At 38.2% G+C, this 17,583-nt stretch overlaps 2 protein-coding genes across 2 annotated transcripts; both read right to left on the bottom strand.

Annotated features, from left to right (window-relative positions):
- Positions 1-564: 564 nt before the first annotated feature.
- On the bottom strand, positions 565-4,794 carry TXNDC15 (thioredoxin domain containing 15). The gene is made up of 5 exons (XM_085312803.1): positions 4,697-4,794; positions 4,119-4,573; positions 3,499-3,662; positions 2,814-2,944; positions 565-2,073 (listed from the first exon to the last, which is right to left on the bottom strand). The coding sequence occupies exons 1-5, from the start codon at positions 4,746-4,748 to the stop codon at positions 1,877-1,879; spliced, it is 999 nt and encodes a 332-aa protein (XP_085168929.1). The 5' UTR covers positions 4,749-4,794; the 3' UTR covers positions 565-1,876.
- Positions 4,795-9,707: 4,913 nt separating this feature from the next.
- Positions 9,708-16,970, bottom strand: CUNH5orf24 (chromosome unknown C5orf24 homolog). Its single transcript, XM_085312801.1, has 2 exons — positions 16,555-16,970; positions 9,708-14,477 (listed from the first exon to the last, which is right to left on the bottom strand). Exon 2 carries the CDS (start codon positions 14,472-14,474, stop codon positions 13,908-13,910), a length of 567 nt encoding a protein of 188 aa, XP_085168927.1. The 5' UTR covers positions 14,475-14,477; positions 16,555-16,970; the 3' UTR covers positions 9,708-13,907.
- Positions 16,971-17,583: the final 613 nt, after the last annotated feature.

Here is a 17,583-nt window from a genome sequence, read left to right as displayed (position 1 = left end):
CCTGGAGAGGCGGCCAAGACGGCGGCGCCGGTCCGCAACTGCCCCCGTGACGGCGCCGCTTCGGGAGCAGCAGCCGCTTCCTGCGCAGCGCCGCAGGGCCAGGCCAGGCCGCGCCGGGCCGCGCCGCGAAGGCGAGGCGAGACCTGCGCAGGGGCGGCGCCGCGGCCGCGCTCCCGCCGGGCGGAACCTCCGCGCACCCTCGCGCCCCTCACGCGCCGGCCTCCGGAGCAGGGGCGGCGTGAGGTCTTTAGGGGCAGCTCTAGTTCGGTATAGGTATCCACGGAGACGGATAGTGGGGAAAATCCAGCCGGGAGGGGACGGGGGAAGCGTTCTCCAGAGGTCCTTCCTCAAAATCTCGAGTCTTACAAAAATTAGAATACTCTCTAATTTTATCCTCAGTGATATCTACGTTTTATCACTGCCCTTTCCGTTTAACACACATATGGAAAGGTCAAGTCCTTTAGTTATCTGGAAACTTACAGGAACCAAGAGGGGAAAAAAATTTTTTTTGATTAGTTTGTAGGAATAGAAATCCTTTATTAAGCAACAGAACTTATGMCTGTATTTGTTTCTTCTTTGTTTAATTTCCACTCTAAAGCTTCATACCAGGGTTTTAGGGCAAACCTGTGTCACAAATAATTGTTACACCATCAAATAATCAAAGAAAATGCAACACAGCAGACTCTACCTTATTCAAGATCTTGCATATTAGTTACAACTAAAACGCCTCATCAATTCTTTACGTAGCATCAGGTGCAGACTTTCCAATTAAGCAAACATGTTAGCAGAAATTTTAATCAAATCTCAAAACAGTCTCACTAATTTAGATAAGTGATCCATACTTCAAGAGTTGTGTTTATAGTCCTGTAAGAAAGTGACTTAAGATCACACAAAAGAAATGCATTTTAATTCCATAAAGCAGTGTTAAATAAATTATATCCCTCCCCCCCACACACACACCTCACACACAATACAATGAGCTTTAGAAAGTATTCTAAATCTTATGAAGAACTGCCATCGCAAGTCAGGCTGTTACTCAAAACTCACAAGCCACAGTGAACAAGATGAACAGCATCTAATCTCAATACCAAAGGTGGGAAATAGTCACCCTGTCTAGAATTGTAGAAGTTTTWAAATTTTTATTATTGCTGGTATTACTGTATCCAAAAGCGCAAAGCAAATAAATGCTGTTATAATTAAAATCTCTTTAGACAATGGAATAATTTGTTTGATATACACTAATTTTTAAAGCATTTTTCTCGAACTATAGTTCATTTCCCTGACAATCAATCTAATTTAATAACATCACCTTTCACGAACATAGCCCTTCAACACTTTATTATTTTAGAAATGCTTAAGTCAGAATATGGGTATGATCTGCGTGGGTCAACACACCCTAATTTCATAGTATATATTGCATCATTCACACAGAAACTATGGGTTTTGTAAAAGAATGCTAGATTCCACCCGAATGGAAGCAATTCTACTCTACTTTTTTACCAAGCAATGCCACATATACAAGCAAATATGCTGTAGAAATCTTTTGCTGATCAGCAAAGCACAGGGACTTCTTAAGAAGAAAGTAGAATGGTATCACATATTTACATTAAGGTACATTAAAAATAAGCAAGACAGAGCAATTTAATAAATACATTTTCAGTTAATATTTTTTTCATATTTGTTTACTTACCATGTTACATCATGTGTTTGCTTTTTATAGATTCAGTAGCTGATGAACAAGCAGATTTTCAGTCAAGATTATAAATTACAACCAACAAATTCAACAGTTCATTCTTACGTACTTTTAGTCCATACAAAATGGACTATCTTGCTTATCAATAATCAAGAAATCCTGTCCTTGGTTCAGCATCTCAAATTATTCTTGATGTTCATGCTCTTGTCCCGGGATTAGCCACCGAATGCTCTCAGTTCGAAGAGTTGCATACATAACAAAGCTAGCCAGAAAGAGTAAAGAAAACAGAAGTAGCCAATCTATTCCTTTTGTCAGAACGCTAGGCAGAGGGCCGTCCCAGTCTTCCTCAGTCACGGCCACATCATTTTTAGCTTCTATTCCTGAAAAAAGAATCACTTGATCAACACCAATAATAATTATTTAATACAAATAAGTTGGTTACATTTGGAGCTTTATTCCTGCTCTCAAATTAAGGTGCGTTTAGAGTTAGACTAAAACTTTTGGCAAGAGAGTCTTTGTACTTTAACATGTCTATCATATAGTTTACTCATGCAGAATGAAAAGCAGAGGTAGGGGGTAGAAGGTTGATATTTTTTGTTATATTGTAAAACATAACAATTCCTAGCTCCTAACGAAGGCCCTCATTGGCCTAGCCTTTTTTTTTTTTTTTAGTTGAAAGGAATACACCACAGAAAGCTGTCTGACTGCAAGCTCACAATGAGGGCAGCCAAATCACAAAAACTGGAATCCATTTGTCTCTTCTAGCACTGTCTTGTCCCCCAACTTCTGTCAACCTTACAAGACACACATTCCCAGTGTTCACCTGCCTTTATTCTCAAACTAGTCATAGGGAGAAAGAGGTGCTTGATCCTTCTCCGGCTAAACCTCATTGTCTCTCCCTGCTCTTTAAAAGCAGTCCAGTAAGTTGAGTTTCTGCTTTTAGCATGTCTGAAATCCAACTCACTAAAGCAAGTGCTTAGATGACCCACTGCTGCAGACAGTCCCTTCAGAGTCTYAATGAAACTCATTTAAAATAAGAACAAACAGAGAAGAAAGCTCAGTTTGGAGCTGAGAGGCAATTCTGTTCTTCCTATTGCTACATCAGAGCTGATTTACATACCTGTTTGATTAAAAATGAAGTCTTTCAGTGTTTCCAATGTTCTGTCTGTATGATTAAATCTAGCCATAGGTTTAGCACCTTGGAAAAGGAGGATATTGGGTACAGCCACAGTTCCAAATCTAGTTGATAAACTGATTGACATAAAACAAACACAAGATATGAAGGAAAAGAAATCCACTGGAGAAAGAAACAAGAGACTCACAATACAGGCATTGTCAGTTTTACTTTAATAATTTGCCACTTTATAACAAACAACATACAATCACCTTCTTATGGCATTAYGGAAACAGTTTACTCATGAATTACTCAACAATGTAAGATTCAGCATTGGATCAGCATGTTATTTCACCATAAACACATGTATTGTACGGGTCTTAGTTTTGTTATTCAAGAACATACCAAGGTTTGGGGGAGCATGTAACACTTCTGACTGATGAAATCCCAAAATGAATTAACAGAACAGACTTATCAGTTTAATTATACTTACTGATAGAGTAACMTGTTTCCTATATGTTTAAAATAAAGTTGTCAAGATGAAAAAATATATAAACAGCATAGCCAAAAATAAAAGGGACATATAACCATTTATATTGAACGTTTTTTTAAAAAAATCACTTCTGTTTTTACAGCACAAAACTTGGTATTGGAAATAGACTGGTATAAGATCATAGAAAGTCGGAATTACCTGCTATGCTGAGATGCATCCAAGGCTAGGAAGCGAAGAGTTGGAAACGCTCGAGGTAAAGAATTAAAATGAGGTGCCAGGCTGGCAGAGAAGCGGCACCATGGTGTGTAGAACAAGACTAATGTACAGTCACTGCTGTTTGGGTTTAAGAACTCCATCAGATCCTTAGAGAAAGTATAATAAAAAGAGACACAAACGATTAAACATTTAACAGAGTTCTCGTACACAGGAAGGCATCTTTCAGTAAGCAGTTAGATACTTGATAGTATTTATCAAGTAGCTGAATACTTTTTTTTTTAATTAAAGTCTTCTCCCCTATAAGAAATAAACTGGAAACAGACACTGCCACTGGGAATACGTGCCATTAATAACTTCTGAGAGACACTCATCTGCCCACCATGAAAGCTGACAATTCACTACAGACACACAGGTGAGAGACAGACAYGGATGCAGGACTGTGGATTGAGCTGCATCTCTAACATTTCTGTTCAGAACATGAAAAACCCCCTTGCTCAGATACTTATTAAGTATGTAGAATTTTAAAGAAATCGCTTATTAACATCAAACCTTTCATCATCGTAATTYATTTAAAATAGCAGTAAACTGAGCGATTTACTTACTTGAGAAACGTTCAGGATTTGTAGCGTGAAGTTTTCGACCCCRGTAACATTTCTCTCCTCGCAGTTCACTTTGGGTGTTTTCACGCCCTCGGTGCCGTTAGCCTCCTCAGCCGGCGCGGGCAGCACAGTCTCCAGCACAACCGGGGAGCCGGCGACCAGCTCTCGGCCGTGGGCGCCCGGCGGAGCCGAGGGGGCCGCGGGGCCGCCGCACTCGCCGCCTCCGGCCGCAGCGTCGCAAGCGCCCGTAGCCGAGGCGGCCGCGGCTCCATCGCTCGCCTCCGCCGGCACCACCGAGAGCAGCACGGGCTGCTCAGTGGGAGGCCCGCTGCCCAGCATCGCATCAGCCATCTCCGCCGTCCGGTACTGCGCCGGCCCGCCGCCCCCCGGCGCGGAGCCGCCCTCGGCGGGGGGCGCGGACCCCGGGGGCGAGCGGCCGCCCGGCTCCGCCGCGGCTCCTGCGGCGCGAAAGAGGCGTCAGCGGCCGCGCCGGGCAGGCCGCGGGCGCTGCCGTCCTGCAACAGGACCGGCCCCAAGCCGCTGCCCGCCGCCCCCCGGCTCGCCCCACGCTCCGGCCTCACCTGCAGGGACGGCGCCGCCGAGCCAGGCCAGCGCCAGCGCCAGCCGCCACATCCCCGCCGCGCCGCGGCCCTCCCGGCGCCGGCCGCGCTGCGTCTCCCCGGACAACGGCCGCTTCCGCCTCAGGGCTGCGCCACTTCCGCTTCCGGCGCACGACACCCGTGAGGGGGGCGGAGCCGCGGCCATCTTGTCGGGGCGGAGCCGCCGCCATTTTGTCGGGGCGGGGCGGCGGCCGTAAATCAGCGCACGCGCTGGACTTTTTTTAGTGCCTGTTGCAAGGCAGGGAGTAATTCTACACATTTGCCGAGCTGAAGGTTCCTTTTCCTGCTCCGACAGCTCACAGCGTTTTCTTATCTTGCCGCAGGCATTGCTAGGCGATGGGGAGGCGACCCGAGTCACGCGGCCAAAGGGATGTTGCTGCCCGCAGTCGCTTCAGGCTTCAAAAAGGACAAATGTCAAAAATGCCTTATAGGTAAATTAATCGTCCCCGCGTTAGGAAAGGGAAAAATACTAGAGGTTAGGTAGGAAAATAAAAGCAGCATTCCGGGAGAATTCAGTTGAGGTCCCACTCACTACAGATATTAAAAACTTTTTTTWAAAACTAAGTTTTCTCACTCTGCATCTGTGAACCCGCCCTGTAATCCCTCGTGGGCCCACAAAGCAGAAGTTCCAGGCATTTATGTGTATAGTCTTTACAAACACAGGCCCTGCTGACGGCCATAGGACATATGCTATACTGGTAAGCACTTGGTAATGTTTGTTTTTTCATGCTCCTGGAGGTCAACAGGCATTTTACTGTTGATTTAAACTAGCTCAGGTTCAAAATTCTTGCACCAAGGGAAAGGTCATCCTTAGGACTTGACAGGATGTTATGACTGTATGGTAATTTATATGGTAAACAAATGCRCACCATGTAATTCATTCCAAAAGCATGGTTATTGCACAGTTATCACAACCTCAGGCTCTTGCTGTGATGAGTTCAGGTAGTAGGCATACAATTTTCTGACTTCCTAACATGATGAAAAAGAAACCCTGATTGGTATAGATTGAACTGTTTGCCTAGTTATACTATTTTGACTTCAGAGAAGAATAGATTCAGKTTGCCACATTTTCAGTGGTTCATGAAGACTAAATTTTAAATCTCCAGCCAGACTGGAATTGAGGGAGGAGGAGGTAAAAGCCAATTAACTACAACCATACTTTTTTAATCTAAAAAGAAAACACAAGCTCTTTTACATCAGCATATCAAACGAAGTTCCCAAGATGATAATCAAGATAAATATTCTGGTATTCAAGATATCATTCTGCTTGTCACAGAATTACTTACTTGCTGTCAGTTTAAAATTCAGCCTTGAGGACTGACTAGGTGGGGCATTTTGAATATCAATATATATTCTTACAGCTACTAGTACCCTCCCCTTTTACTGCTCCTTAAAACTGTCAGCACCAAACACTAGAGATTTACCAAAACTGCATCTGTCAAAAAGTGAATGAAAATTACAGATTAGGTGAGGATGCATTACACATACTATAAAAAGCAAGGCACTGTACATGCATATAAACGAATATGGATCTCAGAGGGCTTTATTACGAAATTTGKTTTTTTTGTTTGTACTAGAGAACACTTCTCCAACTCTAGCCTTTCTCAAAGTACACGTTTATTTGAAAAAAATTCCTGTTCCAAGTCCAATTTGCATTAGTATTAATATTGAAGCCATGCTAGCCTAAGGATATGCCATAAACAAAGCCTGCACTTAAAGAGAAAATATTTAATTAGACCAGTTGATATAGACCAATTTAAAAAGCTTGAAAGCAAATACAAATAAAGAATCCAAATTGGTACAGGCTAGTCATAGACAACTCCCCCATTCCTAGTTGTCTTTTATCTTTTCAAATTTAGATAAAGTGCCATATTCAACTTTAAAACATTTTTTTCCTCCTGACCATGGACTGCATATGGTTTCCAACTCTTGGCTTTGTGTCATCAGACTCCAGATTCTTTCACCAACGAAAGCCCTGGATGGTGTCAGATCTCCAACACAAGTGATGATATTTCAAATATTAAAAATAACAGAAAGCTTTCTGGCAACATACCTACATCTGAGATACTTCTGTGGATTTAATCCAAACAGAGTACTTTTCCTAGAATAACAGAAAGCAAAGGGTTTATGCAAAATTGCAATTTTTTGGTCACCATATAAAAGTAATACACTAATGAAACAGAAATTAACTCCCAAAAATTACAGATAGTCAAGCCATACCATAAAAAAGTCACAACAAACGTACTATCCCAGTACTTACATACTAGAGTCAAGGCACATTTCGTATTACCTCTACTAGTTCTGTTACAAAACTTTTCAGTGGCTTGCTTTTTTCTAAATTTTTATACCAAACGTCTGTTTTCAAGAASTCTATTAGAAACGGTTGGAATTTTTATCTGTTTAAAAATCTTGGACACCTTGGAAAAAGCTGTTAGGGAAGGATCTGAAATTTAGCAGAGAGCATGATTTGATTTAAAATGAATCTTTTGTGGCACCCATGAATAACCACCAGAACTTGGTAGTCATTTGCGCATCTCGGGTTTCAGCAGCTGGATTTTCTCCAAAATTTCAGTCACACTGGGGAAGCTCCTGCAGGGGCAACATAGTCAAAACAAGATCAAAAAAGAATGAAGGAAACAGATGGGGATTCGATGGTATGATCTTCAAAAGCACAGAGAAGAAAAAGGAGAAAAAACATGATTTAAGTATTCATGTCAGAAGTCACAGGTAGAGGTTGGACAGGCAAGTTTTGCTTATGCCTAAATTTAGGATGCTTGACTTCATAACCTTTGTGCTCTCTTAGCATGGCTGCAGTTAAATATTTTTATTTAAAAATGACCACTTTAAGCAGTAAATACACATTTTAGTATTGTGCATATCTGAAAGGCCTACTCTAAATAATCAAACTCACACTAATTATTATTTTGATATTCTTTCACTAATTAGAACAAGCTTTTGTGGTACAAAAAAGAAAAACATGAAAGGCAGGATTTATCTGCTTCAGATCATTTTAACAACACTTAACAATTCCACAACATTTTTTAACTTCAAAGTACTTAAAAGTTGCTAACTAATGATTCCTTCCAGCAACTCTGCAAGATAAGCAGATATTTTTGCCATATTTTTTTACTGACATAAAAAATGAGACGTTGCCATCCTTAGGCCAAACAGGGAATCTGGGCAAGAGCCAGTTTCAGAATGCAGTAGCTTTTGGGCTGCCAATCGTGTTATGGTCAGGCCACACCTCTCTCTYAAATGTTAAACAATAAACACAGAGCCACAGGCAGAACCCTGATAAAAATAGCAAGCACTGCAAGTCAGTCCTTTACTTTTAGGCATTACAGCATTAAATGCTAACTGTTAAGAATAATTTTCCCTCGTCTTGGTACAGAAAGACACTGATRTACCAGCATATTTAACAGGTACGATTTCACTCATTCACACTATATTATTTGGGCTACTTTAAGAGATCCCAGAGATAGGTACTTCACAAAAGCATAAGAAAGTGTCAGTGCTGTCCCAAAGGCAGCGTTGGTGTCTCATCAAGTACATAAATAAAACTTTATTAAGAATAAAGGGTATAACCCCAGGTTATAACTGGTTATTTGGTTATAATATATAGCCAATAAAGGATATAACCAGAATATAAAGGATATTGAGGGAGTAGAATGCTTTCCAATTTTATTGTTCAATTCATTATGAGGCAGAGAACACAACAGGCCATGCAAGTAGCAAAGCAACTTCCAGCACAGCCAAAAAGTCTGTATCGTCCTGTGATAGAAATTACTTAATATCCAATACTTAAGGTTTCCTTAAAACTAAGAAAATAATCCATTTTTCCCAAGTAATCACATCCAGGAACTAATCCTTAAACAAGGATGTGGCAGACTATGGTCCGCTTTGAATATATCCAGTCACTTTCAAAGCCAAACATTTGGGACCACCAGAACAGCTGATATCAATAAAACCTGATATCAGATGGCCTTTTTGGGGGTAAAAGCCACTTAAAGTCTGCAAAGTAACAACAGCATCTAAAATGATTCATACCTAACCATATTCAGGGCCTCTGCAAGTATGTGGAAGGGAAATTGGATGGCGTTGGAGAGCAAGGAGAGCAGATAGTCCTAGCAGCTTAGATTGCAGCTTCTCATGAGGATTGCTCACTTTGCCCCACAGTTACTGAAAATCTTAGTCAAACTAAGGAGGAGAAGCTGGGTAGTATGCAGAGCACAGCAGTCTAGAGTTACTTACCAATAAAGGTATGCAGCAATATAGCTTAGATGCAGGAATAAATGCACTACATCCATCACTGACTAACGAATAATCACCATTATTTCATCAAAGTTTAGTATATAATTACTCTCAATTCGATTTTGATGTACAGTGGAAGAAATCCTTTCCTCCATTCTTCTTGGATTTAAGTGAAAAATGTAAGAAAATTAAATTGCCATAGCTGAATTTTCAATTCATTAAAAAACAAGCAACATTGCTCTATTAAATAATACATTACAATTCATATGAGTTCTTTAGCTTAATTCAAATATATGGCACTTTCCTAGAACAAGCAATACACATCTCACATTGAAATGGTAAAAGCAGAATAGAAAGAGTAAACTAACTTACTTAAAAATCATATAATGTAGTGGCCTCCCAGCTGCATTCCTTATTACTTTCTAAGTCCATGCAAGCATCAGCACACTCAATCTGATGTAGTCAGATTCACTCACACTTTAGTAAGGCAAGAGACAAATGAATAGGCCACTGGATTTTAAGTGAAATCTATGCAAGTTGTACCATAACATTTCAGCGTCAGTTTGTCACTCAAACTGTAAATGAGATAGCAGGAGAGAAAACAGCAGCATCACTGTCTTCCCATTTACAAGACAGGTGAGTTTAGCTTACTTGGTCTCACATGCTCTTAACAGGCATTTTAAGCCACAATTTAAAATATATCCCCCCAAAACAGGAAAAATTGTTAGGTTTTAAAGTATTAACTTTATTAATAAATATACATCCATATGATGATGTAAATACAGATCATGAACACTACTCCATTCCCATACACATAATTGCACACGAGTAGCTCAAGTTCATGGACATAAAAACATACACAGTATCTAATCGGGCTTTTTACAGCAGAGGACAGGGTGCTGATACTAGTTATTTAACAGATTACTGTTTCTCCCCAAATAAACCTGTTGAAAAGCAAACAGTGAAAGATTAAAGAATCAGGAAGTGGTTCAACTTTCAGAATACAGATTTACCTATTTGAAAAAAATAATCACAAGGAGAAAGGTCTAGTCTCTACAAGAATCATAAATATATTTTAGCAATGTTAAAATATATGCATTAAAATAGAGAATAATAAATGTCTTTTGGGATCAGAAATGAAGTCTGCAGTTCAAAGTATGATTATTTTCAACTGTTTTAACTGTCACCTCTAGGGATTGCATGAAACTTTATTATACATATGACAAAGAATAGCAGAGTCACAGCAAATGAAACCATCAGACAAAAGACTTCACATTGCTCTGCCTTTTAAAGCTCTTCAAAAATGGGGGAGGGGTTAAATTCTGATCTGAATTACTCTGCAGATTGTAGTTGTGAGTAATTCTTTTCACAGACACATCACTTTTCACTGACAAAGCTTGGTTTTGTCCTGACTGAACTCCAAGATCTTTCAAATAAAATGAGAATATATTGATTCAGAACAGAAGTCTTTAATGGCTCATGATACATAGTTGATTAGTTCAAACTAAATCCAAGATATAAAGAACATTTCTTTAATGCCAAAGCTAACTGCTGATTTTAAAAATACTATCTTTGCTATCAAGGTTAGCCACTTCTGACAGTATCTGATTTTTTTTCTGCCAAAATACGGTGCTAGCATCTTGAATATGTCCAGTGCAAGACTTTATAGTAGCAAAATTATTTGGTTTTAAAGTTTAAGTAAATTTAATCAGAAATTGAATAGTAGTTATTATATGTATATTAAAGAGTGAGCTTGTAAAGCATCATTAAGGAATAATAGCAAGCTAATACATTTCATTTATGTATAAATAAGTCAGGTTAGAAACTTGATAATTAAAAGGACTTATTAAAAAACAAACTTGACATGTAGATCATCTTCTGAACAGTGTTAATACACAACAGTGATCCTAGCTTATGAAGAGCTGAATTATGATACGTAATATAAAATAAGCAATTTACAAGTAATCTTTTTATACTGTGGAGAGGAAAAGGCCAGTTTTCCCATTGGTAGTAACGAARTTTAGGCAATAACATGCTCTTTCAGTGTTTGTCATGAAAAGACAGTGTTAAAAAAAAGCACAATATATTCTGTAGATTATACACAAGCAAAGCTGAAGTATTTGAAAATTCCATTCATATTTCACTTTGAATCTTTAACTTCTTTTTGTCTTCCTCTCACAGCATGGCACCAGTAAGCTATAGCCAAATATAAAATAAACCAGAATCAGGAAATGCCCTGCGGGGCACTTCTAGTCTCTAGGGTGCCAAGCAACCCTTTACAGATTCTCTGAACACTCTCCTACTTTATGCTCATCGTTTCACAATTGACAGCATTAATTGTTTTTCCTAGGATTATGTTTCATCTGATATAATTAATAAACACTGTAATRAACAGAAACTGCTTAGATGATTTCATTATTTCATCAGCATACTTGAATACAAAATTCATTATACTAGCAGAACAGTAATACATCTGCATTATCTCCTGACACACAGCACAGCACCATTGAATAGATGCACAAGTGAGAAATGAAACAGGGGCAAACAGGATAAACAGGAGGAGGTAAGAAGTGGAGTTTCTCCAAGGTATAGTGGTGACATGCAACATGTTCCTTGTCAGTGAGGTGTGACACTCCTGTAGTTATTACATTCAGCTGAAGAGGACTGCTTTCCCAGCTGAGTTCAGGAAAGAGCTTAAAGCAGTCTATGCTGAAAAATCATCTGATTAAAAACAGCCAATACAATACAGATCCTGAGGGTGAATTAATTCACGTTAGCATTTTGCGTGTGTCAGAAGTTACATCGCTCTGAGAAAGATTGCTAAATTTCATACTTGCAAGTTTCTTGAGGAACAGAACGTATAACTGGATTTCATAGCTTCAGCACGGAGAAACTATATTTTAGTAGCAGTTTAGCTGCCATTAGTTTATATATTGACTAAGGAGCCATCCAGTATGGTTGAGGTTCATTGTCTTAGTTGCCAGTGCATATAAAGTCCCCCAAAAACAATTCAACACACCTATTGTAAAGTACAGCATAAAGTCCAGCTCATTATGTGTTAGGCATCACTGGAACACCTGAAGGCTTGCTGCTTTTTTCCTGATAAAAAAGGTATGAAACATGACATCTGTTTCTTAAGTTGTCATCACTGAAATCAAGAGTTCTCATCAAAATGACAGCAGGCCAGAATAGCATTTATGTTAACAAAAATTATCAATACTGTTACTCATTCAGCACAAGCWCTAATTAACCCAAAATATTTCTGCTCCCCATAATCTTCAGACTTTGTATGTTCCCCCGATATCTGAAGATACAAATTTATAAAATTTATATTATACTTAAAGCAACTTAAATGTAATCTTTCTTCCAGATRTAAGAAGCTTTAATACCAGTAAGATAAATTTAGAACAAAATATTTAACACTGAGGATTTTTTTGAAATGTAGATTAAAGTATGTGCATATACATTACACACACACACACACAARCACACACACACTCCCAYACTTAAAAAAAAAATTAAACACACCCAGTTAAAAAATGGAACATTTCTTTTGGAAGCAGGGAAGGTTTCAGTCTGAGTCAAGAAAGGTATTTATAGTTAACCAACAACGTATTTTTTCAGCTCGTATGCATAGGTGAATTCCTATGAATTGCTTTATATCTGGGGTCTAGCAGCGCAGTAAACTGCATCCTGTTTGCACCAGCTATACAGTTCGCTTTTATAAATCATCAAAATGGTGTCCTTTGGTAGATATATAAGCCTCCATAACTTAAATATAGTATAAGTGTCAAACAATGAGATAACTGTATTTCTAGGAATATCTGGCAAAACTAAGTCTGAAAACTTGGCAACAGTGTATATTTAAAAAGTTTAATTTGTAAACATTATAGATTAATACTTTAAAAGCTATTAAATGGCTGCTAGCTAAGCACAGATTTTAAAGGCAAAAAACAGTGTAAATAGCTATTTACATATTTAAGAACATACTGTTTAATATCAACCAAGTGTGTAACTAGAATGAACAGTACTTATTTAATTTCTTATAAAATATTTCAGATTTTAAAGACTTATTTGTGGTTTGGTAGATGTACTATTAGGCATTTTAAAATTACACAGCAAAATCCTATAATAGCATAACAAAAAGAACAGCCATCACCTAAAGGCAAATTAGCTTGTATTAATAAGGCGCTGTGAAGCTGTAATGTGCTATACAAATGCTTAGTTCATTTCATATTTTCAAAAATATTTTTGGAACATTACTTGAAATTGATTTAATGCTACAACTCTAGAAATAAAAGCCACCTGAAACCAGCACTTTTTTTTTAAAAAAAAAAAAAAAGGTTCTTAAAAGTTTTTAAGTATCTATTTGAGGTCTGTAAAAGCTCCTGCAGAAGTGGAAAATATAGCTTGCTTTCTATTCCTTCCTATTAAAAACCACACAGGAACTCAGAATTTTGCAGTTGTTCCTAGTTAAACAGTCCTGAATCTTTTTTCTCCTTTATTAAGTAGGAGCTTATCAGGGTAAGTTCTTTATTGTGGCATATGCCACATCATGAACCAGTAGCCAGCTAATTCTGTCCTCCTTATTTCAATTACTTAATGAATAACCACACAGCTAGATTTACCAGAAAGTTAATGTAAAACTGAGGACATGAGTACTACTTAAGTATACACATCAAGGCATATGTCATTTCAGATTTTCTTATAAATTATGAGTTAAAGGAAAAAAAATTTTATACCAGTGCTCTTGCAACATTGCTTTAAAAGTTACTGAACTGCACTCATAGGCTATGCCATTATTTGAATAAAAATAAAATTTAGAAAGTCATAATTCTGCAAACACTACAATAAAATGCAAGAAACATGCCAAAATTCAGAAAAAAGGGAGGATTAGTGAGGAATTACTAATTCTTTTTGTTCATTCATTAGGCTGTTTGATTTTGCTGCTGGTTTCACCAGCGGCATGTACTCCTCTGTTATGCACCATAGGATAGGGAAAAGATGCACTGCCACAGGTATAACTTAGATTTGCAAGGCGTGATAGAGCTTTAATGCTACCTGGAGGTCTGCCTGGGCTGACTTTGTATCCCGCTGCTTTAGTTGTACCCAAGGGTCTGCCTGGACTTGTCTTAAATCCAGCTGCTTTGGTGGTCCCCAGGGGTCGACCTGTGCTGGTTCGGTACCCTGCTGATTTTGTGGTCCCTGATGGCCTTCCACGTTTACCAGATCGGTTGAGGTTTTTCTTTTTCTTCAGTTCATCTTTTGTCTCTATATTTCTGCCACTTGTGGTCTGCAAGTGTGACTCATTCAACGCATCTTGTCTCTGGCATGCAATTGGTTTGTGGCTGACTGTATGGCTGTATTTACTTTGCTGTGTGGCATACAAGTCAAACTGATCAGCAGATCTCACATTGTCTTCATTAAGGCAAGAACTCTTGCCAGTCCCACAGAAAGCTGTATTACCGCTGGCAACAGGGTGCATCATTTTCTACCAAAATAGAGAAACAAATATGCATCAATGTATAATAGTACTGCAGCCTTCTACAAGACAGAATCTTTCAAGAGCTGCCTCTATTCCTTAATATTAGTCAGCTACTTTGATTATTTTTAGCAAATAGCACTGATGTCGATAAATTAGCTTTTTAGATAAAAAGTTATAATGAGCTTTCCTTTGAGGGTTTGCATTGTAACTTTACCTCAGTAAAAGTGACTATCTAAAACAGTATTATTCAGATACATATAATTAGGGAAAAGTGCATTAAAGAAATGAACAGCATCTCAACAACCAAGATAAACAATATTTGTTCACCCACTGTGATTTCAAAACCTTTCTAAATGAACCTCATCTAAATTCTAGCTGTTCTACCGCAGGATTAATTTATCCTATGTGAGCCAAGGAAAATACAATACCAGCATCTTGATTTAGCAGACAGAGGCTCCTAAMTAATTTTTTTACTGCAGCAAATTAATAAAATACAGACCACTTTTTTTGCTTCTTTTCAAACTTATGTAAGCAACATAGATAACACATTCAGTAAAGATAACAGCGCCATAGTTTGGGAAAGCAGAGATTTAAAATGAATCTATTAAAACATAAAACATGCTAGCCTGCAGAAACCATATTGCTGCCCTAAWTAGAACAGCACGTGCAAATTGCCAATGATACCAACTCGGTGATACCAAGCTAGGGAAAAAACAACACAACTTTTACAGATGTGTATGTTGTCACACATCAACAATACTACAAAACAAGCATGACCGATGCCAATAACAGTTTTATATAGCCTGCACTTTTTTGATAAGCTAGAAYAACTTCATTTGTGCTCAGTTTACAGAGGTTTACTTATATGTATTAATTAGAAATATTACTGTTATTCTAAACTTTTTATAGTATTAACAGTTCTAAACATCCACTGCACAGATATTGGCTCAGAAGCCAAAAACACAGAAAGCAACAGGAGGACATTTTGACCCATTCAACTATACTGGCTCTGCAACTTAAACATGCTGAAAATACTCCATTTAAAACAGTAACATTTAACCATGCTGAAAACGAGCTTAATCCAAACAGTATCTGGCACTTCTGGAACATTTCTGTGCCTTGCAGTTATGTTCCGTAGGCCAAATAGTGGCTTCCGTGGAAATTCTCTAGTAGATCAGGTCTGGAAGGCTTACTGTTTTTTTCCCAAAATAAAACTGAAATAAATTGTCTACAACRACCAAATTTAAATTCTACTATTGATTATAGAATTTATTTGGCAAATATGAATGCCTCCTCTTAGACAGAAAGAATACAGAAGAAGCAGTTTGTTTATCCAGCGGAATATCCCAGTTCCCTTCTTGTCTGCTTACAATGGTTATATTTCCTGCTCTAACACTCAATTTACCTTGGCTTGTAAAATGTACATAGCAAGTATACATTACTCATGTGCAAATATATGAATATGATTTTATGTCAAATACTGAAATCGTGATACTAATATTTAAGTGGTTCTAGTAGAGATTATCTAAGTGCTACAGTTCTGGTTTGTTGAATAGGGCCATGGCGGAACAAATGTGAAACCACTGTTAATGCAGATGTTCACTAGGAAGTGAAACAACTAAAAATAATTAGCAGTCCTGTGCTCAGCAAGGAACAAAAAAGCAAGCTGCAGACCAATAGAGCAAACAGCCTTTTTTTGTGCAGTAATAGGAAAAAAGTTTAATGTTTTCTACACTAAGCAGTCAAAAAAAATCTCCCACTTAAAAAAKTATCATCTTCCTTCAACCCTGCTAGAATAGGGCCCACAATATCACAAAAAAAATGCCTGAGATTTTTCATGACACTTGATTGCAAACATTAAGGATTCCGATAACGAATTTTGCTGACAAGAGAGTAAGCAAATTGACACTGAAATGCTATTCATCCATTTGCTGATACACTAGAGGACACTTGGAGTGATTAGTGACGTTCTTCCAGTGCTCACTTTAATGCACGAATATAGGCTGCAGCCCTGAGAAGCAGCTCCAAGCTCTATCCCCACAAAGAAGGATCAGTTCTGCTGCTCAGTACAGAAGGAACGCACCAGGCCATGGAGAAGGCATTGAATATTTCAGCGATCCTCAGGAGGCTGACCGTCTCTCAGATTCATTCCTGTGTTCTTYAGCTTTCTTACGCTCTGCTTTTTCTCCTCATCACAGTCCAGGGGATTTTTATCATAGATTGCAATCATTCATCTTTCCTGGGGAGAGCTATTGCAGGTACTCCTCAGCACTGAATACATCCCATTACAACAGCCAAACGTTAGCATTTCATCACTGTTAGCATGTGTTTGTATGTGCATTTATTATAATAGCCCTGAGTAAATATACAATGCTCTCAACAAACACGATCTTTAAAAATAAAACCTGGCTGATACTAGTTTACCTTGCATCTGATAACAGCCAGTACTACTGTAACTGGCAAATGAAGAAGAAAATACAAATCACTGTTTAAATTTTCTTACAAGAATAGGAACCTTAAAAAGAAAAGAAAAAGAAAAAGAAAAAATCCTATGAAAGACTGCCAATAAGAATGTTTCTAAAATGTTTATTTTTCTTTCGCTACATCAGTTTTTTCAATCAAACCATGAAAATTTCTAGTACCAAAAGTTTGTGTTCTGCATTTTGATTTTAGACATTCTTATGAGAGATTAAGGACAAAACTGTAATCTGCCTTTCCAGCAAAATTTTACTTCATTCACACTACAGTGGGGAATAAAAGAATGCAGTATGCACACTGCACAAATCTATCTGCAAAGTAGAAGCAGGTTTCTTGGCAGCAGGATGTACAGTATAAACAAGAACTAGTATAAAATGCAAAGCTATCCAAGTTTAAAAATCACACTCTAGCTCAATTGTATAGCCAAACATACACAACTTGTTGTTCAGGCATTCTTAAAACTGGCCAGAAAAGTTTCCAGTGAAATAGAACTCACTTGTTTTAAACATGTAAATGCATATGTAAAGGGTAATTGCAACAGTTTGCTTAAATCACATTTTTAAACTGGATGAATGTCTCTGTGTAAAGAAATAATTAATATGAGACACTGGAGTAATAGAAATCATTTCCAAAA

Source organism: Rhea americana, unplaced genomic scaffold (assembly GCF_003343005.1).
Source record: "Rhea americana isolate MKP2758 unplaced genomic scaffold, rheAme1 scaffold_37, whole genome shotgun sequence".
NCBI classification, from domain to species: Eukaryota; Metazoa; Chordata; class Aves; order Rheiformes; family Rheidae; genus Rhea; species Rhea americana.
Note: the sequence above shows the minus strand (reverse complement) of the source record. Positions and strands in the feature narration are given on the sequence as shown.

What these genes read in the sequence shown, in the direction of transcription:
- CUNH5orf24 (XM_085312801.1), bottom strand. Translation starts at nt 14,474, where the DNA reads ATGATGCACCCTGTTGCCAGCGGTAATACAGCTTTCTGTGGGACTGGC.